Raw genomic sequence first — 22,842 nt, forward strand, 5'->3', positions numbered from 1 at the left:
TACAAATCATAAGTGAGACTGGTTTTGTCTTTTTTTCTGCCTGAAGGATGTTCCAGAATACTCAAATTTATGTAAAACTAATTTAAATGATAAAATCTGTGCTTTGGGACATTTTAACTAGGCTACATCGGCCGGGGGGGGGAAACCTGAGGGGTGTATTAAAAAGTGAGATGCAAACTGCTCAGAACAAATCTTAGTTTGGATTAAAGTTTCAAAAGTTACGCTCAGTCATTAAAGCTCAAAAATAGGGCAGCAGCCCAGAAGAGAGGTGGGGGGAAAAGTTTGTAATAGCATAAAATCAAATCAACAAATGATCCAGACCCACGACGCAGAGGAGAATTAGGACAGAGCGCCTTGATGTGGATTTACTGGTTGAGAAAATCAACGTCTCGTGTTTTTAAAGGGATATGCACGTGGAGACTGGTTTATTTGTTTTACATTTAGGTGGAATATGAGGTGATATTTTTATATTTTTTGCTGCGTATTAAAATATTGTACAAAGGATTTACTTTATACAATTTACTGGCATCGTTTTTTTAATCAAATTGGCTCATCCCAAGAAATATCGCTGACTGGAAATGAAACTTTTTTAGATGGTTAAAGTGTATAAATCAATATTGCATTTTTTTCCTCTGTTATTTAGAGATTGAATAGGAGTAGATGTAAAACACTGCTAAATCATAACCTTATGAAAAGTAACATTTTGTAAATTGCAGATTGGTTTTATTGGTTTTATCTTTTTGTTTTTGTCTCATTAGATGACACTGATGGGCCTCCTCTTCCTCCTGCTACAGAGTGCCAGGTGAGAAAGAAACTCTGTCAGACTTTTCAGAGATGTGCAGTACTTTCTTTGTCCCTTGTCCTTGGGGTCAAAATTGCTGTTACTGGGGGAAAAAAAGGTAGATTCAAATTAAATCAGTTTTATTATATAGCACCAAATTACAACAACAGTCACCTCAAGGCGCTTTCATATTGCAAGGTAAAGACTCTAACAAGTTAAAAAGAAATCCTAACATTCAGACAAACCACTATGGGCAACCATTTGGCAACAGTGGGAAGGAAAAACTCCCTTACATCTCTTTCAACAGGAAGACAGGGGCGTTTATCAATATGCGTACTTGTGCGTACTTGCGTTCTCGTGTACTCGTGATACGTCATCAGTCGGAGACCAAGTACTGTTCCAATTCGAAGTACGCATCAAGCCGAGAACGCGAAAAAGTCCCGGATGTGTTCTCGCTCCGCCCGTTTTATCGAGCATGCATCGGTGTGGACTTGGTACAGCTAAATATCCCAGAATGCATTTCATCCAAAACTCAACAGCGGACTCCCGGCACATCGTTTTCAACCCCCCGCCCCCCCCGCTCGCGGTCTCCTCACTACTCAGGTTAAAGAAACCCCAGCAGCTGTCTATAGTATTGAGTGTCCACTAAAATAGAAATAAAAGCGTTCTAACATCTCACCTGCTTGTTTTTATTAAGGTATGTACACGTATGTACATGTACACTATTTTTATTATTAGAGGTTTCACTACTGAGGTTAAAAATGATATATAAGTCACTTAGATCACTTCTAAATGTTAATGTTTGGTTTATTTCAGTGTTTTATTTGTTCCTGAGTAAACCGGTTTGGCTGTGATTACAGTTAAGCTTCATAACATGTTACTCACAGTTAAATTAAGAGGGGACGGCAGTAAAAACTCCGGACCTGTGACATCATCACGTACGCAGGTGTTCCAATTGTACATATCGCGAGTCCGTGCTCGCGTTCTCGGCGGGTACGTACTCACCGAGAACGCGAGTACGTACTTGAGAATTGAGAAACGGCCAGGGATTAGGGATTAGGACACTGAGACAACATCGCCACCTTCAGGTTAAGTTGTAAATCACAATTTTACAGTGGACCCACTGTAAAAAATAAATAAATAGATGATAATGATAATAATTAAAAATCTATAGTAGTTGGTGGGGAAAAATGACATTTTATTGTCACTAATTGTTTATTTATTACTTAAATAGTTATGTATAGTATGAATAACATACTAGTGGGGGATGTCTTCACCACGAAAACCGTAAAACTTTAAAAACTGTAAAAATTCAGTGAATAGTCCAAAATTTATGCCCTTTTTCACATTTTCCAAAGCCATCCAGTGGGCCAGATTAAGTGTTTGCGGTGCTGATTCTGGTCTCTGGGCCTTATGTTTGACATCCCAGCTTTACAACAGCAACATGGTTGAAGAATGCTTAAAAGGGAGTCTTTAGATTATATTTATCTGGATCTGTAAAACAGTTATTAGCAATACTCTTAACTGCCTTGCTGTGGTTCCTCCTCATTCATCCCTCCAGCTGGTCCACCTGCTCGGCGTGGCTATCTACCGAGCCCTGGATTGGGGGCTGGATGACACAGAGGAGCGCGAGCTCAGCCCACAGCTGGAGCGCCTCATCGAACGCATGGCGGCCGGGGACCAAAGTGAAGGGGGCTACAGCTCCGCCGGAAACGCGACAACAGATGAGGGCTACAGTGGACAGGAAGAGGAGGAGGAGGAGGTAGAGGAAGAGGACGACCTGGAGGGCATAATCAGGCCGGTGTGTACGTTCCACCAGGTGATGGCACTGTGTGCATCTCGGCTGGCAAACCCAAGTCTGGCTCCGGAGCACTACCAGGCGGTCTGTAGGGCTCTGTTTGTTGAGACCTTGGAGCTGCAGACCTTCCTCGTCAAGATCAGAGATGCAAAGGAGGTACGCTTTTGTTTTTTGTATTCATAGGATACACTGGAATGTTAAAAATAAGAAAAACAATAAAGAGTTGACTCAGCAGCATAATGCAATCTCAGGTTTCCGCTGTCCTTGAAAGCATCAGGTATGTGCCACAACAGGTGTAAACAAGAATAACTGACACGCCATAGCTGCTGCTTCAGTGGTGTGCAGTGTGTAGTGTTCGTGTGTGCCCTCCAAATTTGAAATTCTTACAGCCTTTCTCCATTAATATTCCTGTTTACATCCTGCAGACTGGAGACTGATAAATGACTGAAGAAGCCGCCTCCACAGTTTCCTCCAACTACTCACCCTTAAATCTGACTTGCGGCGTGTCACTGCAGTGTTTATGCTTTTTGATCGACTCATGTATATTTAGCAGAAACACGGCGCAGAAAACTGCTTACATGAGTACATGCAGATGGTAGACTGACACTGTGTCATTCTAGGAGATGAAGATCCAGATGAGGCAGAGAGCCTTCAGTCCAGAGTTGTTGTTAGTTAGCGCCTTTCTGTTTCAGCAGCTGTATCTCCACCTGATTTTACCCTCCAACCCAACCCAAAATTTTTTAGAAAGGCAGGAGACAGGAGTCAGGCAGGACTCTCCTTGAGCTGAGACGTTTGTAGATGACATTGTGATCTGTAGTGAGAGTAGGGTGCAAGGCGCAGAGCAGATGAAGTTTAGATGAGTTTAAACACTTGAGGTCAACCATTCAAAGCAATGGGAAGTCCACAAAAGAGGAGAAGAAGAGAGCACAAGACGGGTGGATTTGGTGGAGTGTCAGGGGTGACCTGTGACAAAAGGATATGGCAAGAGTGAAAAGGGAGGAGGGTGTCCAGAAAGGGACAGAGCAATACTGGATATATTGAAAAAAGTGTGTTAAAATTGGAGCTTTCAGGCAGGAGGAAAATAAACCTCAGAGGAGATTCATGAATGTAGTGAAGGAGAACATGCAGAGGGTTGGTGTGCCCGAGGACGATGTGAGAGATGCTAGAATAAGATGGAGGCAGATGTTGCAACCCCTAAAGGGAGCAGCCAAATGAAGAAGAGGAAGACAACTGTCTGAATAATTTACTCAGGCAGGGCAACAAAAATGATATGAATGGCTTCATATGTATTGTTAGCAGCTAACATTAGTGATGGTTTATTAAAGTAGCATTCACCCAAAATGACACGCTCACAGCTGTCCCATCGAGAACATATGGGAAGACTAATGGATATTGACTTTATTCTGAGTCAGTGAGTGCAATATGCTTTAATTCTGGTTTCCACAACTTGATATATTATCAAGTTTTTGACTTGCTTACATTTTGATAGGTTTTCTGAAAAATTCCCAAAACATCTCTATCACAAATAACTCAATTGATACTTTCATGTATACTTATTAGGTGTTAAAAACAGTTGAAGTATTAGTGGACTTGCAGATGCTGAAAGCATCTAAATTTGCAAAGTCAACAAAATCTCTGGAGTAGTTTGTTATGGAAGAAACAATCAGAAACGCATCCAAATGTATTAAACCCACCGCAAAACAAAGATGAACAGTAAAAATACTCCAACTGTCTGTAGATGTCAATTAACAAAATCAACAAATTAGACCTGCTTTACTTACTATAGGTGGATCTGGGCATGCTTTAGAGATAAAAATCAGTCGTCATGGGCAACTGCTGCTGTCTACAAAAAAATGTTTTTGTTGCCCAGATGCTGAAGAAGATCTCATCGGAGGAATCTCTGGAAGACAGATCTACGGCTGAACTGGACACTCTGAAACACAGAGACTGGGTGAGAGGAGAATTCAGTCTGTGGCAGGGAGGACAGCAGTGTTGTTGCTCTGACACATGCACATGAGTGGTGTTGTTGTTTGCGTATTGCTTAATGCCAGGCCCGTCTGTGGGTGCAGCTGATGAAGGAGCTCAGGCAGGGAGTGAAGCTGAAGAAGGTGCAGGAACAGCCGTTCAACCCGCTGCCCACCGAGTTCAGCCTCACGCCGTTCGAGATGCTCATGCAGGACATACGAGCTCGCAAGTTCCAACTACGCAAAGTTATGGTGAGAGTTCAGACATGAAAGTTGGTGAAATGTAAAGATCTGAGCTATGAAATGACGTCTAATGGTCCATTAGATAATGCTGAAAGTAGTTGAAGTGTCACTGGAAGAACAGAAGCTGAAATCAGTGGAGCTGTTTTTGCAGAGTAAGCACTTAAAGCTCTGAAATGTTTTCACTGGAAACTTGACAGGACTCGTCTCAGGGCAGACAGGAATCAGACTAGAGACCTTTTTCAGGCACCTTACTGCATCATGCATGTATTGTAAATTGGCTTTACTGCAGAAAGAAAATGTTCTATGGGAGGCATGCATGTGGCAGTGAATCATCTCGAGGCCTTCTCCACAGGCAGATGCATAATTCAGCTTTACAATGCAAATATTAATGAAGGCCTTTCTCAACCTTCTGCTGTTTTGGCAGCAGCTGCAGTTTTTTGAAAATACCAGTAGATTACAGCATGCACTGTGATTGTGATTACAGTTTCTAACTTCTATACATTATAATGAGTATAGTATGGTCAGAGAGTCAGATATTTCTAATGTTCTGTTATAGTTTATAGGCACCTTTGGATTCCAGAATATGCTCCTGGATGTGTGGAGTCTGTTTTATCTGCTTTGAATACATGATGTTCATAACATGTTGCAATGTACTCTGACCAAGTTACCAAAAAAAGAGTCGCTGCTATCCGTCTTAGACTTCTGTCTATCTTGACAAAAGCTAGTTTTAGGAAGTAAGCTCTGCGTTGTTTCCTGGCTTATTCAGGTGGATGGTGATATTCCTACTAGAGTGAAGAGAAATGCCCACGAACTGATCCTGGATTTCATCAGATCAAGACCTCCACTTAAACCAGTAAGTGGGTTTAGGGGTTTTTTTCTCACTCTTTTTGTGCAATAAAAGTAGAGTTCATGTCCACGCTGCAGACGGCATGACTACTTTCCTTCTCCGACACACGAAATAAAATCAGCTGATCATAGCACAACTGGAACTGATGGGGTCAGCAGACAAACAGACTAACAATTTCAAGGAATTGGACTACTGGGAACCAGCTCTCAATTCGCATCCCTAGTTCTAAAGTTGATTTTGCTGCGCGGTCATAGCGGTCCTGATCTCAGTGACCTCATTTGACCCCAAATGATAAAACTATGACATTATCTGATGCATGATTATCTGATGATCATCAGCCTCCTGTTCCTGCTAACTGTTTGTTTGTTTGTTTGTTTGTTTTTGCTGCATGTGAACGAGGCTGATTGGCTTCCCAACTGGTTTAGATGCACATTTCTTTCTCTTCATGCTGAAAATTGTAAAAAAAAAAAAAAAAAACTTTTTGTGATGAGAGATCCTCTTAAGTTTTAAGTTTAAATTACCGTTGTCCAATTTTGTGTGGTTTGGGATGTTTGTCGTTTAGTTATAGACGTGTGTGTGTTACTCATGTCAGGATTTTCTAGAAATAATAAACCTCCTCCAGTGGAAAATGTTTAGTTTAGGGGGGTTTTTTTCTTAATGCTGCTCTCTTTGATGCATATTAATAAATAATACTTAGATCTCCAGTAAATGTCTTATTTTTGTTTGGAATTTTATTAAGCCTGATTTCTAACATTCACTGATGTCATAGCACAGTGCTGTTTTCTTCTGTGTGGTTGTATCATGGTTTTAAAATTTCAGCATGGACATGGACTACATAACCTGTACTGAATAATCAAAATTTCTCTTCAGAGTACAAAAGTAATATATTTATATTTGTTTCTGACTCGTGGATGTGACCTAATTGCCTCTCTTCTTTAGGTTTCAGAGCGCAGCCTCCCTCCTCCTCCCCCACAGCAGCAGTCCCTCCACGACCGGGTCCTGGCTGAGATCAAGCAGGAGAGGAAGCTCAGGCCGGTAGTTCCACCCAGCTCGAGACGTAAGGGAACAGTCTTTTAACCCGGGGTGTTGATAGATAAAACAAAATAAACAGAACAAAGAATGCCACTAATCAAAAGGAGGTTCAAAAGCTCTGCATAGATTTGCATTTAGAGATTGTTGTTAAGACCCAAAGTGCCAAAGGAGACCTGAGAGTCCTGGTTCACAGACTTAAAGCATGTGATACAAGTAAACCTAATTTCTGCTGTTTGGTATCCCTCCACTCAGTTTGGATAAGCTGGAAAAAGAGAGCTTGGACAGGTTTCATATTGCACATTTCACCATAGCATTTGCTTTTGCCCAAAAGAGATACCAGGTACCAAGAACTGGGTGATTAAATAAACGTTTATTTTCGGTTTGATGTTTGACAATAACCAAACACACGCCATCAGCACAAATACCTCAAACCAACTTCCAGCACGGTGATGGAGGGATGTGCAGCCACATTTTGCCCGGGTACCCTAAAAGTAAAGAATCAAAGTGCTGCGGTGACCCAGTCAAAGTCTAAACCTCGACCTGACTGAAATGCTGTGGTGGGACCTTAAGAGAGCTGTGCATAAAAACCTCAATGAGCAATGCTGTAAAGAAGAGTGGGCCAAAATTCTTCCACAATGGTGTAAGACACTGATAGTCACAAAGACAGTAATTACTCTTATTTGAAGAGAGAAATCATGTTGTTATAAATAAGACGTGAAAGTAGTGCCTGAGATCAGAAACTGCTTACAGGAAAGAGGTCATCGATCAAGTGAGCATTTTTTCCTCTCCTCATGGACTCCTGCGTATTCTCTAGTTCTTTTTTACAGCCACAAGAGTCGCCCCCTGCTGACCATTAGAAAGAATGCAGGTTTAAGGCACTCCTGTCAAAATGCAAATAACAAGCATGTAAATATCATGGCGAGAATGTACATGAAGTGTATGTCAGGTACTTTATTAGGCATTGGGTAATTGATATAAAAAAAGACACCTGTGACTGGGTCATTCCAGCAGTAAAGATGAAACACAGATATTTATTACCCTGTAAAGTGTCATCATTAAGTTCTTTAACATTAAGTTTTAAAAAAAACATATTCATAGTTTTCTTGGGCAGGGCTTTAACAACCTGCTGCTATTGTTGGGTCACTCCCTGGATGTCTCTGCAGTTTCACCATGAGCCTAAAAGCCGGGCACAAAGCAAGTATCAGCTTCTCTGTCGAGCTGGCCCTATTTTCATTATAAGGACCATCACAGGGGAGCTGGGACTCTGTAGTGGTTTTTAAACTCTGTCAGTGACCTAAAAAATGAGCTCACTTGTTTAGAGTCCAGCTGTACCATGCAAGCTGCAAGCTGCTGGATACAAAGACCTACAAAATACTTCTTTGATAAAGTGGTTGCATACTGTGTTTCGTTGTTCTGACTGGATGCACTTGCCAGAATAAAGCACTGGATGATTTGTGCAACTTACAAAGTACATATTAAACTACTGCCTAATCTATTCTTTGTATATAGATTAAGTAATGAAAGTTTATTTATATAGTTAGAAACATTCTCATCAGTCCTTGCAAGTGCTCAATAATGTTCTCATTATAATGAATATTATATTTAAATTTAAGCCTGTCTACAGCGTGTTTGTTGATCTAGTTGGTAAGCAGCTGCATGCAGTTGCCCTTTCAGAGGTAAATACAGTTGCATTAAACTGATGAAATAATTGCATCATAGTGAGTCTGGACATTCTGTACTGTAGCCTTTGAGAGTCACAACAATACTTTTCTATTTAGAGCTGCAGTCACATGAAGGTCATCTCACATTTCATAAATATTGACCTGTTATTTTCAGATCAAGGTCAGCGTGTTTTAGTGTGTGGACTGTTTATAAAGGAAGCTGCCTTGCAGAGACTGAAATTAGTCAACTGGACTGGCATGCTTTTATTCAGAAAGAGGAATCAAATGTCTTGACTTGTATCTAAAGGGAGTTTTTTAGTAAGCCTCATATATGCTGATATGTCTGAGGGTAAAATACAATTTAAGAATTAAAGTCAATCACTTGCTTTGTGCTTTTAGAGGACTTCCAATTACTGGTATTTAAATGCACACTTAAGAGTTATTTTAGATTATTTATTAATTATTTAGCAGCTAAAGCCAAACCATCAAACCAATGAATTTAGCAGGTTTTGGCTGATCCACACACATTTATTATTATTTTCAGTTTTTACTTATACCACCTTAAAAGTTTAAGGAAGCATGGATTGACTGGCTACTTAGAAAAGTCCAGTGTTTGTGTTATTTTTATCCTTTTTTTGTTCTCCTCAAACTCCTACAGGATGTTTTCAGCCATTTAATAATGGTCTGCTTCTGCAGGGGGTTTGGTGTTTAAAAAGTTACTGCAGGGACTTTGTAAGGAAGATGTAGTCTCAGTTTTGTGACACAAAGGTGTTGATGCTGTTAATTCTTTTAGCTTGCTTTATTGCATATATACTTTAAATGGACCAAAGTACTATGCTACCTACGCATTAGACCTACCAGAGCTGTTTGGACATAAAAACCATGTCGTGAAGCTCCCAGTGCACAGCTTTTGCGCTGATGTTAACGCCACAGGAGGTTTAGAACTCTACAGTGATCAAGTCAGCATAGGGTTTGTACTTTTTTTTTGTTTTTGTTTTTATTACAATTTAAAGGACTGTATGTGTTTCAGTGCTTGGCGAACCTGCTCTATAACTTTGTGGCCTGCACACTTAGAGTTTTTGTGGTTCCTAAACAGTTTAACTCTGCAATAATCCCACTAACAGCTGATTACGGAGTATCTATGAGGGAATAAATCTGTTGCAAGAGTGACATCCTATTACAGTATTCAGTGAACTCTTTATAATAACCCATTCTTTCACAAATGTTTGTCAAAGACAGACTGTAAGGTGAGGTGTTTGATCTTATACACCTGTGCCAATGAGGCTGAAAACACCTGAATTTAAAGATTAAGAGGTGAGGTCCATATAGTGTATTTCTAGGAATTTCAGTGTGAATAAATTTGGGTAGGGCTAAAATTTAAATTAATCACAGTTAACATGATTCACTGAGGTTTGTGGCAGGTGGTTTAGGGCAAATCGAGCCATAATATTACATCAGAACAGCTTGTCTCATGCCATTGTTTATTACCACTGGCTGTTTTTTTTGTTTTTTGTTGGTTTTTTGTTATTTTTGTATTTTGAATGGAGGAAGAGCAATTTCAGAATTGGCACAGGTGGGAGTGTCAAAGTTATGAGTTTGGTGCCAAGGCTTTTGCTCTGGCCTGGAGCTTTTCACTGAGTCCTCACCCCGAATTTGCTGTTCAAGGTAGGTCGTGTTGGACTACCTGTGTGTAGGTAGTTGGACGTTATTGCAAACATGCACAACACATGTGGAATTTCCCACCATATGTAGCATAGTAGCATTTTGTGATACACTTTTAAATGTATCACAGCATGTACACTAGCATTGCCTATGAGTATTAACCCTTTCTGACAATATGAACAAAACTGAAAATGGAACCTTTGTGCAATTTATGGAATAAGGCAGAGCTGCTTCATTGCACTGACTCCAAAATGGTACACAGGGTGCGTCTGATTACTCCCTTCTGATCTCAGCACACCTGAGATTTTCTGGTTTCTGGTTTCTCTTCCCTCAGCATTTGGCTCTCTGCCCTGTCTGGTTCAGACGTGTCCCTGCAATGTCAAATCCACTTCATGCATCGACCTGTCCGTGTCGGAGCCCGGACCCCGGCCACCATCCCGTCCTCGCATCCTGCTCAAGGCCCCGACCCTGGCCGAGATGGAGGAGATGAACATATCTGAGGTGAGCTGGAACTCTGTGATCTTGAAGGGGAATAGGAAAGGAAACTCTGGGAATTTCTTCTCTGTGGGCTGAGTGTTGTTTTTCACAGCAGCACAGGCTCTGTTTCCCAATCTAAGTGGGTTAAGATTCCTCTCTGAGGAGGAAAATGAAACAGTGACTGGGAAGAATCGCTTTCTCTTTTGCACAAAGACTCAGCAACTTGGGAAATTCCTTCTTTCTCTCCTCTCACTCTTGCTGTGTTACATCAAACATTAAAACTCCCCTACGCTTTAGCACTTTAAAAAATATCCTCACAGGTGCAGGGGGGGAGATATCTGCAGGTCAGAACTGACTTCTGCTTAATCCAGAGGGAATGACATGTTTACCTTCTGCCTCCTCAGTGCTTTCTTTCATTTTCACCTTGCTTTCACATTTCATATTATACCACTGCTACGTGCTGCAAGTTTTTGGTTAGGAAATGTGGCATTGGGTATATGTCATAATCTCTCTCCTGCTTCTTTCCTTGCACCAAGTACATCTGTGACGGTTTAACGAGTCTCTCAAGCATTTTAAACCTCCTCTGTGGCCATCCTGTAAGGCACTGCAGACAGCAACTACTTACTGTAATATCTCAGCTGTTCCAAACTAATTTAAAGTAGATTATAGTTTAAGCTGTGCAAACATTTCCACAGGGGTGATGTTTTCAATGTTACTCTGTTTGAATTGACCAGGAAAATGAGTCAGTTTGGATGGGATTAACATTAGTGTGGGATTCTAGGATTCCTGGAAATTTGACCTTTTGTCCAAATAGGATTTTAATTTAAAACTACAGGATGTGCTTCAGAGCAGGGGGCTCCAGAGGTTCATGCAGCTATTTTGCTCATTTCCAGTTTCTCCCTGTAGCTCTGACAAATGAATGTTCCTTTTTTTATTTTACTTCTACATTTTCTTAGATGCAACAAAAATAATTATGTTACTGTACTGAAAATTCAAAGTAAAAATAACAAATAATCATAATCATAGCCCATAGTCTGTAGTCTGTTATTTATTTATTTTGTAGTTGTTGACGCCTGTTTATAATGTTGTCAGCCACAAAATGTGTTTTGTGGCTCCATGCAAATTGTGGTTTTTGGTCTGGATTTTTTAAATGGCGGGTAATATGATAGTAAAGGTTACTCCCTGCTCTATAGTCTGCATGATCTATGGGAAGGCTAAGTTGGCTGTAGCTTAGGCAGTAGAGCAGGGCATCTGCTAATCAGAAGGTTGGTAGTCCAGTCTGCTTGAGTCGGCATGCTAAAATATCCTTAGTCAAAGTTGCTCTCTGATGCATCCATTGGAATGTGAATGTTGGCTAGAAAGCACTTGAGGGCAGAAAAACGAGCTTGTGTGAATGGGTGAATGTGGTATGTTGTATAGCGTGCTCAGGTAGAGAAGAAAAACACTACACAAGAACCACTCCATTTACCGTGCCAGTATTATTGGCTGATATTGTCCCATTATAGATATTTTTGGTATTCTCTTATCTGACATTCAGCAATGTCAGATAAGATAATACCAAAGGTCAAGTCCACTGTGAGCACTATTAAGGAAAGAAGAGTAGAACCGAACACAAACTCAGAACAGAGCGCCTCCACCGGCCCCTTGACTGCAGTTTGAGCACCCTGCCCTTAGAGGGAAGACTCACTGCAATAAGCACATTTATTTTGATAGTACGTATACACATGATCTGCCAGTGCCACACATCCCATTTACTGTCTGTTTAAGCAGTTGTGTTTAGAGCTCCTCCTTTAGCATTGAGATCTAGTTTGCAGTACCTCTATAAACACATTTTTGTGGCATTGTTTTCATAAAGTAGGAGAGAGGAAGGGATTAGTGATGTGTCGGCCGCGAACGAAACGGCTCTTAGAGCCGGCTCTTTGAAGCGAACGACGCGAGCCGTGGAGTTTTTTTCTTTCTCTCACCCTCTCTCTCGCACTTTTTTTCCACTTCATTCCGCACGTGAGCCTTGTGCTTTGCGCTGGGAAGAGGGGGGAGGGGCGGCACTTACACTCACAGTTAGTGGTGTGTGAATCAATACTGAAATATCAGTTCTTCCGATACCAGTAATTTATGTTCTAGAATCGATTCTCATGTTACAATATCGATATTTTAGTACTTTGGGGTAAATTTGTAGTTTTTCATTAACAGGAACACAGTGGAAAGAAACTATATCATTTGGAAGGAACTACTTCCTCTTCCGCCTTTCATAGTCATATGCGAAATACGGCTGTATAAATGTGTCGCAGCCCCTGGCGTGCGCACTCACAACTATGGCTGAGCGTAAGCGGAGTCATGTGTGGACGTATTTTACCTCCACAAACAGCCAAGACGTGGTTTGCGATACATGTGACAAGACATTGAGGTTTTCTGGTAGCTCCACTAACCTTGTCAAACACCTCAGAGTAAATCATATCACAGAATATGATGAGCTTATGTTGAGGCGAACTGAAGAGGAGGAGAGGGACAGGTGCTGCTAGGGCGAGACAGACGTCTCTCGCGGAGTCCTTTAGTGCTGCAGGCAGGCAACATGCTCAAATAGCGCACAACTTCGGGTTTTTTATTTCTATATGATAATTCTGCATTATTAAGCAATAAGAACGAGTAGTCTGATGTCTTGTAATCATTATGAAGCTATATTATTACAATTACATAATACAATTATATATTGTATTATGAAATACAATGAAACATTAAGTTTTTGTACAGAGTATCGGTATCGGATCAGTATCGTCGATACCACCCTGAATTTTACTTGGTATCGGATCGGAAAGGAAATCAGTGGCATCGCACATCACTACTCGCAGTAGCACAGGAACAGAGCGGGAGGGAGAGAGAGAGAAAGAGAGCCAGGGACAACAACGTCACATTAGAAAGGTACAGTAATCATCCACAACTATTTTCAGTTGCGGATGATAAAGGATTCAGAAAGTTGATTCATGCAGGCCCATATGACAGAGAATGTGCATCTTCTTTTTGTTTTCATATTTTAATTTATATTTAATTGTGTTGTGGTTTGCAGTGTTTTGTGTTGTTTCACTTTAAACTTGTTTAAAAGGAAAAAGCTGAAAATTTAAATAGTTAAAAGTTGAAATGTAAATAGTTGGTTTTTGTATTATATGATTTATTTATTACATTTTATGTGGAGTGAATAAATAAAAGTATATTTACGGTGGCCCCTAGAGACAAAGCACATACAAACTCCAAAACACGTACAAAACCCAACAGAAGTGCTCCAGGATGCTAGGGGCAGTGTTGAGCTTTTGTTACCTAGTGGCTACACAAGCCAGCAAGTACCAACGACCGGATTTGGTGTGTGGTAGTAACAGGTAAATGAACATTTTTTTTAAATTATTTGAATATATATGAGTGCTTGTGTATAAATACACAAACAATACACTTATGCTTTGAATTGTGTAATTTAAGTGATCTAGGTAGCTCTGCTTTGGAAGGTCAGTTAATGCTAGAAATGTGTTTTGGAGTTTGTACGTGCTTTGTCTCTAGGGGCCACCGTATATATTTATATATAAACATATATAAATAAAACCACGTTTTGTTTTTTTTTACATTAGTAATTCCTTTTGTGTATAATTTTATATCGTTGTTAATAATAAATTAACTAAAGCAACAAAACAACCTGAAGAGCCGGTTGGGAGCCGAAAGAGCCGGCTCTTTTTAGTGAGCCGAGCCGAAAGAGCCGGTTCTCTAAAAAGAGCCGGAAATCCCATCACTAGAAGGGATTTCTCTGAAATTGGTTTTTCAGAGCTAAATCGTGCTGGTTTGGCTTTAAAATCAGAGAGCAGAAACTTCCACATGACACTTCCATCCAATTACATCAATACATGCCGTCATCCTGTGATTAAATATTTTGTCCTGATGAAAGTGGAAGAGACCACCGACACCCACATGGTACAAGCACAAGAGATCTCAACCAGAAACACCCGACTGATCTTAGGTGCTCTCTCCAACACCATAATCAAAGCACCAAATGTCAGATTATGTTTTGTAATAATAGTAGTTTTCCCTCTTTAAGAGTTCCATAGACTTCTGGCATTATAGGTTTTTGCTTTAATTTATCAAGTGTGTGTCTAGTCAAGTGTAAGGTGTGTCAGCTCATACATTAATATCAGAATGTTTATTTACTCCCAAAAAACTGGACCCAATTCAGGCGGGCTCTCTTATGGTCTGTAATTGATACTCGGATTCAGAGAGCAACACTATATTATCAAATCTCCTTAAATATATTTAAAAATCATATTTTTAGTAACCTGTTGTCAAGCTTTAGGGGTGCAGCTCTCCTCACAGCTTAAATTTCTTCCCACTCTGGGGTAAATTTCCCAGACAGGCCTGCATAGTGGTGTTAAATTTCTGTTTGACAGGCAAAAACGAATTTTCACTTCCTCCATTTTCACACAAAAGCTAAATGTCACACTGAACTGATAAAATGCAGGAGAATGAAAGGGGATCCTCCTGATTTAAAAAAAACAAAGACAGGGCTTAGTTTCCTAAAATGCAGGAGGTCATTTCAGGTGCAATTGTTACTGAGGAGGGGGTTTGAGTCTCTTCCCATACAATATCCATCTGAGCTTAATGAATTGGTGAAGTACTAGTAGTGCGTCTATAAAACTTTGCAGACTGTATATCGCTTGGACCCAAATGGGGTCCTGACCTTTAGGTTGAGAAGCTTTGAGGAAGACTAAAAGCTTCATAATTAAATTGAATGTTTGAAGGTTTTCGGGGTGAATCTGCTGTTCCTCCTTGTCAGCTGCTTCCTTCTTGGGGTTTTCCAGCCATATCTCAAATTCAGCTTCCTAAAAATAGCAAATAACATATTTTTCACTGGGGTGTTAGCTTAGTTTTGCGAGGTACTGGATCTCTTCTGGCCTGGGAATGCACAGGATCCTGCAGAAGGAGCTGGAAAACACTGCTCAGGATAGATGCATCCTAAACTGTGAAAATCAGAAGAAAATGGAGAATTAAAGCTGATAGGTCATTATAGTTTGGTGACTTCTCTTTACTTTCTTATTTTCTTCCTGCTCATCTCCCTGGTCCCTCACTTTTCCTCCCCACCCCGAATCTTTCCTCACCCTCCACCCTTCCACCACAGGAGGAGGAGTCTCCAGATAACGGGGAGCTGCGGAGGACCGAGAGCTCCCCGATTCCTCTGAAAAGAGATCGGTCCTTCTCGGAGCACGACCTGGCTGTGCTCCGTGGGGAGATGCTTCCTTCGTTCTCTGAGTCGGCCCAGCTGGGCGGGGTGGTCAAGCTAAGGGTCGAGAGGCCTCGATCCAGGACTCTAACCAGCGCCGGTGCTCCTCCTCAACACAGAGGTCAGAATATCCTCTATGCTCGTACTCAAATGCGTAATCTTGTGTTTCTTTATGTCTCTAGGTGCTCTCTGGGGGGGTTTTCCAAGCTATGTTGGGTACACACTACTCTCTATAAAAACACTAATTGAAATTAAACTTTTAAATGAACAGGTGTGTCTGAGTTGACAGGTACTGAACAGACCCTGACGAGATGTGCTATCTCATCTTCAAACCTGTTTGAACAGCTTCTGAGCTACTTCTAGTAAATGCACAGGACTGAAAAGAAGCTGTAATCAGGAGGTTTTCAGTGCAGGATCACAGCTTGTTGCGTATTCAGCCTGCACTGAGCAGTGTGGCAGTGCTTCACAATCACCACCATTCAGAAGTTGTCTGTGAATCAATCCCAACCAAACACTGCAGCAGCTCATTTTAGGGGGTTAGAGCTTCCTGTCTGAAATGAAATCACTGGCGATATCAGCTGTTTTAGCGTTTGCTTGTTATGAAAGTCTTCAGACTCTGATCCAGCCGTGGCTGATGACTCATCTGTCTGCAATGCTAAGTCTCCTCCCATAGGGGGAGACACAGGGCCAGTTTTTGAGCCTTCAAGGAGAAAAAAAAAGTGAGATTAAGATTGCAGTGGGAGGTGTGTGGTTGATCAGATATTCCCTTTGGTTTTCAACAAGTTTCTAAACGTGACAGAGGACAAGTCCTGGGGTCTCATTTATAAAAGAGTGTGTTAGTATCCAGATTAAAATCATACAGAAGTCAGATACATGGAAACAAGCAGGCAAATACTCCTTAATAAGTCACAGAGTACCAGGACATGTGTGCACGTGGATCAGCTTTGTATCCCACCCTCTAAACACCTACATTTAACCATAAACACCTCATGAATTTTGATACATAAAAATGAGGCCGCTGATTGGTCCTTCAAATCACACTGACCTCTGGCAGTCACCTGGGATACCCCACCCTGGGATATCATGTGATCAAAATCATCTTTTGTAAATGTGATTTATTTATGTTTGGTTTAAACTGTAAACTTAGCCTTCGTTACTCCTGATGAGGACATGCAGTGTAATGATGTGTGAGAGCTGCCCCTGGCTGTGAGCTACATGAGTACATGTGGAGAGCATAAACTCCGATCAGCTCCTTTTTTATGGGTCTGTCATTAAGATGGAATATACGATATGTCGTAGTTTTAGTAGCAAAACACCACCAACTAAACTTCTAGGATTTTGAACTACAACAAGCACTGGTTACCTGGATGTTTTATCTGTTTTCTTATTGGCTAAACATTTAAAGGTCGTATCATCATGTGGGATAGGTGGCTCATCAAAACAGGTTATACTATATGAAATTCTCCCGCACTGAAAACATTTTTCTCCAGTGAATCATTGGGAAACAGAACGCGTCCAAGGAAGCAGTGTTTGTTTCTGTTACTCTTCGTCACAGGCATGAAATCTGTGCAGTTCTGCTGTTGAAAATGACAACAAATCCCATGATACTGATGCTTGGAAAAAACAAATCTGGCTGCACGTTTTAAAAGAGCAATTTTTCAGCCCTGGTAACTTAATGTGGCTTTCTCTGCTCAATATCTGGCTCACCCCTCTGTATTATAACAATAATACTATATTCAACAATAGGGAAACTGTACACCATATAAGATATTTAAATATGAGTAAAGCAGTACAAAATAAGATGTAATATCACATAGTTCAGCGGTTAATAGAACAACAGAGAGCATTGCAGTGTGGTTGAAACCTGAGATATCAGGCCTGTGTATGCACACATTAATTTACTACTGCTATTGGTCACTGTAGAGTCTGACCTCCTAAATCTCTCCTTCACACCGTGGGAGGACGTGTGTTGTCTGAAGTTAATATAAATGTATCAGATGGTATCAGATATATTGATAGCTTATATTTAATTATTATAGTTTGGCTTTGATTCACTGCCTCACCATCTGTGTCAGCAGGTTCCAAACGTCTCTGTGCATGGGTCAGATTTGTTGTACTGTACATTCTTGCATCAAGTTTGTCTTTATAAAGACCCTGAGACCCTGGTCTGTAATAGATATGTGAATTCAGGAGGACACACCAAGCCAAAACCACAAACCTCCCTTGCTGACCTTCTATCATTAAAAAAGTTTAAAACTTGGACATTTTTAATGTTTCTTCAGTGTCAGAATAATCCAGTAACAGCTGTCTGTACATTCACAGACATATGAACAGCCACTTTAATTTTCTTTAGCTTGGTAAAAAACAGAGATGTGTGTTGGTGAGCCTCCTGATGACTTTAATTTCTCTCCATCGCTGTATTTGAATGAAAAATGCCTCCGAATAGACATCAGACCCAACAAACTGAGTGCAGGGGTTACTGAAGTCTTAAATGCCTTTTTTGTAAGTTTCCACCTCTTCTGCCTCGAGGCCTGGAAGGAAAGCAGCAGTAAACAGTCATGACAAAACCCAGCAGCTACTAATTACCGTTAAGTCTACAAAACCAAAACTCTAGGAAGAAAATGTTTATTCGATTCCCAACCCTCGGGCTAATAAAATGATTTAATGGTTTGGGAGACATTATGTCACCACTGCTTCCAATCTCCAACCTCGCTGAACCACCGTTACCTCACAGAAGAGCTGTGTCAGTTCACCGCGGTGCAGCCTTGACTTGGATTCACGTCGGCCGTGAAGCAGCCCAGAGACTGGTGATGGATTGTAATCAAATCAAGTGATTGGGTGAAGGAGGGTAGAAGCTAATGGCTTTGAATTGTGTGCTGCATGAAAGCCCTGGGAAGGATGTTATGTGTTTGATAGCCATGATTCGTGCATTAGCAGCCTCGGTGTCCATATCCAGAGGTAATTGTTTGAAAAACGATCCTGACTTTAATCCACTCTGCAAAGCCATCCACAGTGCTTATGTGCCATAAACATTACACTCAGCTGGACGATAGCAGGATTTTTAATTTGCAGTGCACAGCTTTGCCAATAGAGGACTCTCCGGCCTCAAGTGTGCCAGTGAGAGGAGGTAAGCCTATAAGCCGGCTGTCATCGGCAGCTGATCCAAATTATACGCGCTGATCATGTTTACTGGCCTGTTCCAGCCCTCCCGTTGCCCTGTTTACTTTCCATCAGAGACATATTGACACCTTCCATTTGCAGGATCGAAGAGGCACCCAGTTTAAACTGTGTGAGGTCTTCTGTGTTAAGAGCAGACCTCTCACCGTGATCTGAGTTACAGATGTAGCAGCATGGGCCGAATCACTCCACTGAAATCAGATTAATAATAGATGACGGCGTTCCAGTCGGATCGACAAACTCTCTGAAGGCCTGAGATCCGAGACGGGCCTGAATGAAAGAGGCTGATGTGTAATTCATGGATTCTTCAGACCGCGACTCGTGGCTTTCTCTCATTCACTTTCTGCTGTCCTCAGCTCATTATTCCCTCTCTGTCTCATTCACTTTTCATCCATGTCCACGTGCCAGCCTCCTTCCCAATTCACGGCTGGGTGCCGCCCTCTCCGGCCCGCCTGTCTCTGAGCTCAGTCGACGAGACTACAGAGGGATCCGAGACCACGTCTGAGTCCAGAGCTGGAGACGAGCATCAGTGGATGGTGAGATGAAATCACTGCTGAGGCAGAGGATGGTCCTCGGCTTCACGTGACATCACTGCAGAAATATTCATCCTGTCAAGCCAATTTTATCTGTTACTGAGCTTAGATTGGTGGGGTCATATCTCCATTTTTTTTTTACTGAAGTTCTGTAATATCAATAATATTGATCTAAATCAACAGAAATTACTTTATTTTGAAAGTTGCCATATTATTTTTCATATGAAGGCTAATCCGTGCAGAGAAATGCCAAAAAAACCTTCATGGGTGTGTACTGCTCCCTTCACAGATATGCACAACATGTATCTGTGCAGTAGAAAGGGAAGTTGGAGGCTCAGGTGCAAAACTGTGCAAGAGGACATGCAAACAACTTCATTACATGAGACTGGCAGAGAGTTCTGTGTTGTAAAAGGAGTAGTACATACTATTGTGTTGAAATGTTACATTTCTGGCAGTTTCCTGCATGGTTTAGTTAATCGTTTGAACACAAGTCCTTTTCTTTAACCGTTTCACACAAGCATAAAACTGCAGGTGATAGTTCTAACTAGCGCTAACATTTTGGTTTTCACCTCAGCCAGTTTACAGTTTTCCTCTGTAATCTTTTATCTTTAGCTTTTTCTTTAAAATAAACCGTGGACGGGAGCTCAGAATGATTGGTTTCCTCTCTTTAACTGCTCTCGGTTGTCTTCAGGATGAGTTCAGCCACCCTGTGGAGAGCCTCGCCTTAACCGTGGACGAGGTCATCAACGTGCGGCGAGTACTGGTCAAAGCAGAAATGGAAAAGTTTCTCCAGAGCAAAGAGCTCTACAATAACCTGAAGCGGGGGAAGGTAACAGTGCAGAACTTCTCTCAGTGCAGTGTTTCTTTGTGCTGTTGACACTAACAGGATTCACTGACTGTGAGTGTGTGTTGTCAGGTTTGCTGCTGCTGCAGAGTGAAATTCCCCCTCTTCTCGTGGCCGTCTACCTGCTTACTGTGCAAAAGGTATGAAGGAAGTCTTTCATTCTCTTGTTGATGTTTAAACGTTTGTTCCAAGGTTGCAGCTGAAACATGAGTCTCCACAAATCAATACCCGGGCATATTTACAGTGCATGTGGAAAGTATTCATGACACTTCACTTGTTCCACATTTTGTCAGGTAATGGGCTTATTCCAAAATGGATTAAATTCATTTTTCACCTCAGAAATCTACTCACAATACCTCATAATGACAAAGTGAACAAGGGTTGCTTAAATGTCCTGCAGATGTATGAAAAAAACAAACAAAATGTGACATGTGCACAAGTATTCAGCCTTTGCATTACTCAGTTACAAGCTTAGCACACATATATGTGGGCAGTTTCTTCCATTCTTCTTTGCAGAGCCTCTCGTGCTCCATCAGGTTGGATAGGGCACGTTGGTGCGCGGTCATTTTCAGATCTCGCCAACAGTGTTAAATTGGGTTCAAGCCTGGGATCTGACCGGGTCACTCAAGGACATTCTCACAGTGGCCCTGAGGCCACTCCTTTGTCTTGGCTGTGTGTTTAGGGTGGTTGTCCTGTCAGAACATGAAGCTTTTTCCCGGCCCGAGGTCCAGAGCGCTCTGGAGCCGCTTATCATCTGCTCATTCCTGAATTAATTTTTCTCTCGACCCTGACTAGTCTCCCAGTTCCTTTTTCCTGCCATGATGGAGACCACTGTGCTTACTGGGATCTTCAATGCCACTAAATTTTTTTCTGTAGCCTTGACATTTACGCTCCCACTAATCACTACTGAATTCAAAGGTTTTCATGCAAGAGATTGGAAGCAGGGACCGTGCTGTGACTGCGCTGCACCTCCAAATGCTACAATTAGGGATTATTAGAACAAGTACCATGAGAACAGGTCTTACCGGGGTGGGGGGTTTATAGCTATCAGAGCAGCCTGTTCCCGCTTAAGCAGTAGGAAAGTGTGCAGACATGCGTGCTGTTGTAGTAAAATCTTTTCTTTTTCTCTCAGATCTGTCTGCAGCTCCTGCAGTGCAAAGGTAACTTTATAACTTTCAAATCTTTTCTTTTGGCTCTGTTTTTATTCTGCTGTGAATGACTTTGTACTCAGCCTTGCTTTTCATGTCATTACTTTTACTGCTGTAGAGTTTTTAATTTTTCTGTTCATACATGTTGTCATTTAATACCAGGTCTTTTTAATTAAAGTATATAAAGTTCAACTTTTTCACATCTGAACTATCATTGTGACACACTGTGAATTGTTAAGTTAAAAAATATTGCTAGAAAAACGAAAAACAAATTTTATTTTTAATGTAAAACAGTATAAAAGATGTAGATTTAACCGCTCTCTGCATCACTCTGGTGTGAGGACTCTGGCATCTGTCACGACTCCCTTTAAAGCCGTCCTCCCTTTTAGTCAACTTTCTTCTTATTGGCTGCTCCTCATAAACAGAAGGTTTTGAGCACGGAGTAGGTGGAGCTTCTGCACTCACAGCCAGAGCTGTGTGCAGTGAGTATCACCATTATATTCATAATAAAATTTGTTGTAAATTTTATATGAACACAAAAAGAAAGGCAATGTTAGTTTGGTCGATTACACTCTTGGTTGTATGCTTCTTCTTGGCAAATCTTAGAAATCTTAAAACTGTTGGAAACACGATTGTAGGTCAAGTAGCAGAGTAGAGTATGTGGGTTGGACCTATGAGAAACTTGTTAAATCTTCTCTGCCAATGTCAAACTGCTTATTCTGCCGTTAACTCTTGTTTTGAGCTTCTGGCGACTGTCAGATGTCTGACTGGCGCCTGATTAGCGCTGTTCAGCATTGAGTCCAGACTCTGCCTACGGCCACTGGATCATCAAAGTGTGGAGTGGACTGATAGGGTAACAGCTTTTAATGGAGGCAGCGCGATGCTGTGGGGTGCTATCTCCCTCACTGGAAATACAAGGCTTGTCATCACTGCAGGCAATCTCAGTGCAAAGAGATATCAAGATGAGATTCTGCAACCAGTGACGATCCTATATCTGCACAGTCTGGGACCAAACTCTATCCTCCTGAATGATGACGCTCACCGCTAAAGAGCGGGGTTTATCAGAGGATACCTCCAGAATTTGGGAGTGGAGAGGAAGAAAAGGCCATTTAAGGGGAAATAAGAAGGCTTTGGTAATGGTATAAGATTTATTGCCAGGAAGCATTGTTACAACAAAGAACTTGCATTTAAAGCTCTGCATTTTAATGAGGATAAACACATGAAGTCATTTATGCTTCAGGTTTAACCATTAAGTAAAGCTATGTGGAGCTTTTACATGTAAAAAGAGAAAGAAAGAGGCTTCTGGAGCTGCTGCAGAACGGTGTTAAATGACATATTTTAGTGCTTATTAACGCATTATTTGAGTTTGTCATTTCTATTGACGTCACTTCTTCTTTTGTTCTTTTGCTGGTTTTGATTTGTTGCCT

The 22,842-nt window shown here is 41.2% G+C and overlaps 1 protein-coding gene across 1 annotated transcript in view; it reads left to right on the plus strand.

Annotated features, from left to right (window-relative positions):
* spire2 (spire-type actin nucleation factor 2) overlaps positions 1-22,842 on the plus strand; it is a 48,057-nt gene that overhangs the window by 20,303 nt on the left and 4,912 nt on the right. Inside the window, exons 2-13 of the mRNA XM_005449312.4 lie at positions 759-802; positions 2,343-2,735; positions 4,450-4,530; positions 4,631-4,795; positions 5,553-5,639; positions 6,573-6,690; positions 10,323-10,489; positions 15,612-15,834; positions 19,299-19,426; positions 20,115-20,252; positions 20,340-20,407; positions 21,400-21,427. Of these exons, the coding sequence (XP_005449369.1) occupies positions 759-802; positions 2,343-2,735; positions 4,450-4,530; positions 4,631-4,795; positions 5,553-5,639; positions 6,573-6,690; positions 10,323-10,489; positions 15,612-15,834; positions 19,299-19,426; positions 20,115-20,252; positions 20,340-20,407; positions 21,400-21,427 (1,640 nt within the window). The remainder of the gene's footprint in view (positions 1-758; positions 803-2,342; positions 2,736-4,449; positions 4,531-4,630; positions 4,796-5,552; positions 5,640-6,572; positions 6,691-10,322; positions 10,490-15,611; positions 15,835-19,298; positions 19,427-20,114; positions 20,253-20,339; positions 20,408-21,399; positions 21,428-22,842) is intronic.

The sequence above is a fragment of the Oreochromis niloticus genome, linkage group LG7 (assembly GCF_001858045.2).
Source record: "Oreochromis niloticus isolate F11D_XX linkage group LG7, O_niloticus_UMD_NMBU, whole genome shotgun sequence".
Lineage (NCBI taxonomy): Eukaryota > Metazoa > Chordata > Actinopteri > Cichliformes > Cichlidae > Oreochromis > Oreochromis niloticus.